The sequence below is a fragment of the Haliaeetus leucocephalus genome, unplaced genomic scaffold (assembly GCF_000737465.1).
Source record: "Haliaeetus leucocephalus isolate CR32 unplaced genomic scaffold, Haliaeetus_leucocephalus-4.0 Scaffold462, whole genome shotgun sequence".
NCBI classification, from domain to species: Eukaryota; Metazoa; Chordata; class Aves; order Accipitriformes; family Accipitridae; genus Haliaeetus; species Haliaeetus leucocephalus.
Window position 1 is genome coordinate 420,239 of NW_010972898.1, and position 4,136 is coordinate 424,374.

The 4,136-nt window shown below is 35.8% G+C and overlaps 1 protein-coding gene across 1 annotated transcript in view; it reads right to left on the minus strand.

The window, feature by feature from the left end:
- Window positions 1-1,847: 1,847 nt before the first annotated feature.
- Window positions 1,848-4,136, minus strand: part of DIAPH3 (diaphanous-related formin 3) — a 235,852-nt gene continuing 233,563 nt past the window's right edge. Inside the window, exon 27 of the mRNA XM_010575244.1 lies at window positions 1,848-2,104. Within this exon, the coding sequence (XP_010573546.1) occupies window positions 1,848-2,104 (257 nt within the window). The remainder of the gene's footprint in view (window positions 2,105-4,136) is intronic.

Below are 4,136 nucleotides of genomic sequence, written 5' to 3' on the forward strand. Positions count from 1 at the left end.
CCTTCACTTGGTAGGTCACCCTGCTAATATTTCAGAGACAGTTCTCTACTCCTAGCTCTTTTATTTTAGCACATCCTCAGCAGCTGAAGACAGCCAGTGAATGGTTATTTTTTTTTCCTTCAACATACCTTTTCTTTGTGTTTGAATCACCATTTTGTTTAGTCAAGCATATCGTACTTTGCAGATAGTAATTTTTACCGCACGCTGTAAATGGGGGCAGTAAGTCTAACAGTGGAGGTGCAGAAGACCTTAGGGGAACAACTAGTAGTAGTTGTATTTCTAGTTATTCACTAAAGCCGCATTAAGCCCTAATTCTATGGTTACTCTATGCAATTTCAAGTTACCAAAGGTGGCCTTGTATGACAGCTTTGCCCGTTGTTTGCAAGGAGAGCTGAAGAAATAACTGTCTGATAGGCTTTCTCTGTATCTTTCACTGACTTCTGTTTATACCTCTTATTTTTTTCAGCTAAGGCGGGAAATGTAATTAGAGGGTATAATGACAGTTACAGCAGCCCCAGAAACATGAGATTGATTCCCATGACGGCTGAAAAACCCTCCATGCAGTACATATAAACAGGGCCAGTTTCTGAGTTCTAATTAACTTTATTAATGTTTAGTGCAGGAAGTACGAAGGCAACTTAAACAAGGATATAAAAAGCACTGGAGCATTGAAACACTGGTTTCGTGTAACTGACTCTTATTGAAAGACATATTTTTCAGCGTTTTGTAAAGAAAAATAGAGTAATTTAGAAGAAAGATATTAGCTACCTAATACACTCTTATAATAACGAAGCTTTAAATAATGGAGCAAAGATACTAATAGTAGCTTCCTACTTGGTAACATAGGTAGCGATTCTTTATGATGTGCAATTAATAAATACGATAGCTAACATGTAACAATGTACAATGACAGTGCGATAAAAGAGATGCAATTATGTGCAAGATTCCTATTGTGCCAGCAAATAAGACTTTATGGGCTACTGGAAAATGAGTTTGGGAAAAACCAATTGTAAAAACCTTTTCCATTACATGTTCCTTCTATAGAAACATATTAACTCACATGTGAAAAGATAAAATATTACACTGGTAAATAACTGTGAAGACATTTTCCCCCACTATGGACACAATTGCAAAACTTTGCAATCACAGAAATTGTATATATTATTTTGATATAATAATCATAACTAAGCTTAACAGCAGTGATATATTAATCACACATAAAGTATATTTTTTGCATAGATTTTTTGTTCACTGTCCATGGATTTCCATTTTGTACATATATATATAATTCAGCAAGCTTTGGTGCTCTTTGATGAACTCAAACTGGAATATGGCTGATTTACATGATACATAGTTCCTATTACTATAATTGCAAACAATGCTATAATAATACTTTTTAGGTGCTAAAATCTCTTAAGTATAGAAATTGCAGTAGAAAAACTAAGATTACCTTTTCTGTTACTTACTGACCCTTATTCACAGGCATGATGATTTAACAATATTTAAAAGATATTCCTATTTTGAGAAGCTCTCAAAACATGTGGTCAGCAGTTTGTCCACTAAAAGGATTGTGCCTTGGAATAATTTAGTATCTGTTTTCTTCTGATATTTTTTGTATGCTCAGTAGGTAAAAACATACAATAAAAATAATCTTGCAGTTACACAAAACTATAGTATCATTTTGTACAGTCTTGCAAATGAACAGCATAGAAGTAGATCATTTATCCATAGAGAAGTTCGGAACTCAGAAGTATGTAATGTCAATAATAGAAAATTAGTGTATCTTTAAAGATGTAGGCTATCATAGCTTGTTTTTAAGCTTTGATTTAATCCTTCATATGATTATTCTATAGTGCTCGCAGTCTTGCCAGGAGAGCTTCTACTTCTGGCATGGTTTCTCCCTTAGAAGGAGACCCAATACGATCCATTTTCTTTTCTTTGTTGCCTTCTCCATGACAGGTTTCCTTTCTCCCAACAGCCTTGTTCCATGCCGTAGAACTTGTTTCCATATCATAAGTAACCTCTTTGGTGACTGGGCTTCTTGTCAAGTTTAAACTGATATTGTGGTGCGAACATGATTTCTCTAGTTGCCCTTTCTGGTTCTCTGCAGAAGATAAACCAAACAAACCTTGCTTCACTATTAAAATACTCAGTTTCAATATTTTGTAATATAAAAGACCTCTTGATCAGACAAAATTTTACATGCAGATGATGTACTAGAAGGAGTAATAATTGCCAAGGAAGCAAGACAAAAAATATTATCACTTCAAAAGCACTGGGCTTGGTCCCTTGGAATTGATACAGACTTTACATGACTCCATTAGATTAGCATCCATATTTCCTATAAAATCACATATAGAGCCTGACGGGATCCTCCTTTCTTACTGGAATCAAGGAGAAAACAGAGTACTCGCCACCTCTCAGTGTCTTCCAAAATTTTATCTGGTAAATTACATTACTTACGTATTTTTTTAATTGTTCAAATTTTAAAATGTATTTAAAAAATCTATTTCAATTTAATTATCCATTGTAATAATTTTTCTTTCCTTTGTGCCAAGGAAATTACAGCTAAGTAATTTTAAGAATTTGCATAACTTGCTACTTTTTGCTAAACAGTACTGGCATTGACTGTCACAAGAAGTTGCAGTCAGTCAATATCCAGAAGCTTTGCTCAATTGACATGTATTAATAGACAGATTTCTTTTTTTGTTCCCCCCCCAATCAAGTTACTGTTCTCTAAACCAGCATAGGAGTGGTCCCTCTCATAGATCTCAAACTTTTTAAAAACAGGTGTACTCAATATTCATGTAACCTTGAGCAAGGCTTGAAAATGGCTTCAACAAACTTGACATGACATTTAAAGTTTTTTGGTTATTCGCTGAAAGATGTTCCATCATCCCAGTAGTAATGACTTTGGAGCACAGGCAGTCACTCATGACAGTGTGTTTTATGTGAGTGCTGAAAATTCCTACCGAAAACAGCTTGTACATTAAAAGGCAGCTGCTGAAGATATTTACTGCACTGTCATTCCCTGACCAGGGGCCCTCGGTGATGGATGAGGATTTTACACACTTTCTTGGACAATCTCAGCAAATTTTGTAAGTACGATCACCTTTTGGCAAGTGGAAGAAAATAAATACCTTCTTTCTATCATCTTCTAAATCAGATAACCAATTCTTAATTAAAATTTGATAACAGCCAAATTTTGCACTTAGCTGAAAAATGTAATTTCCATTTTATACTATGGAAAATAATTTGACCCTGAAGATGCAGCAGCACACATTTCAGTTCTCCTGAATTACAGGAGGCCAAAGATTGGGTATGAACACATCTTTATAATTACATATAATAAAACCATCACATATAATTAAAATATCCCTGTTGTGTACACTCTTAAATATCCCATTCTACTTACATGTTTATAGTCATCGATTCTGAACACATATTTGCAGGCTGATAAAAGCATGCTACCTGTATCAATATACAAAATACTAGCTGCACCATAGCCCTTTTTGTTTACATTCAGTCTAGGGGCAGTGGAAAAAATACTTGGTGTTTTGAAGATCAATACATTTGTTTAAAGTAGAAGAAAACATACTGTCATATAATCAGAGATTAAGTATAGGTGTTGGACTTACAAAAAGGCAAAAAAATAAATTAGGCCCTGAAAGTAAGCTTCTCAAGTGTACCAACAACCAAATTTTAACTACTTTGCAGTTCAGCGGAGTCTTCACCCCAAAACACTCAAGCATGAGGATCAATTAGGTATGATGAACTAGACTAAATAACAGAGGTGGTGAACACTTATGAACTGAGGCCTCAAAGTAAAATCTTGCTATATTTTCCCCAGTTTCTCATAGTGTGCGAGGGGCAGAGTAAGGTGCCTTAGAGTGAGATTTAGAGCAGCAAATAGTCTAAGCAGGGAACTGCGGCAAGTTAGCTATTAAGTAGTAGACGTCGGGTTCTATGTAAAGTCTTGTCCCACTTTGAAACTCGGTGACTGATTTAGCCTTGCAGGAAGGTGTATCCCATAACTTGCTGCTTACAATCTGGAATTGTTGCGTGGGGATAGTGACTGGGTAAAGCTGACTACAGCTGTGTCTCCCCCCCCCCCCCCCCCCCCCCTCGCGCCCCCC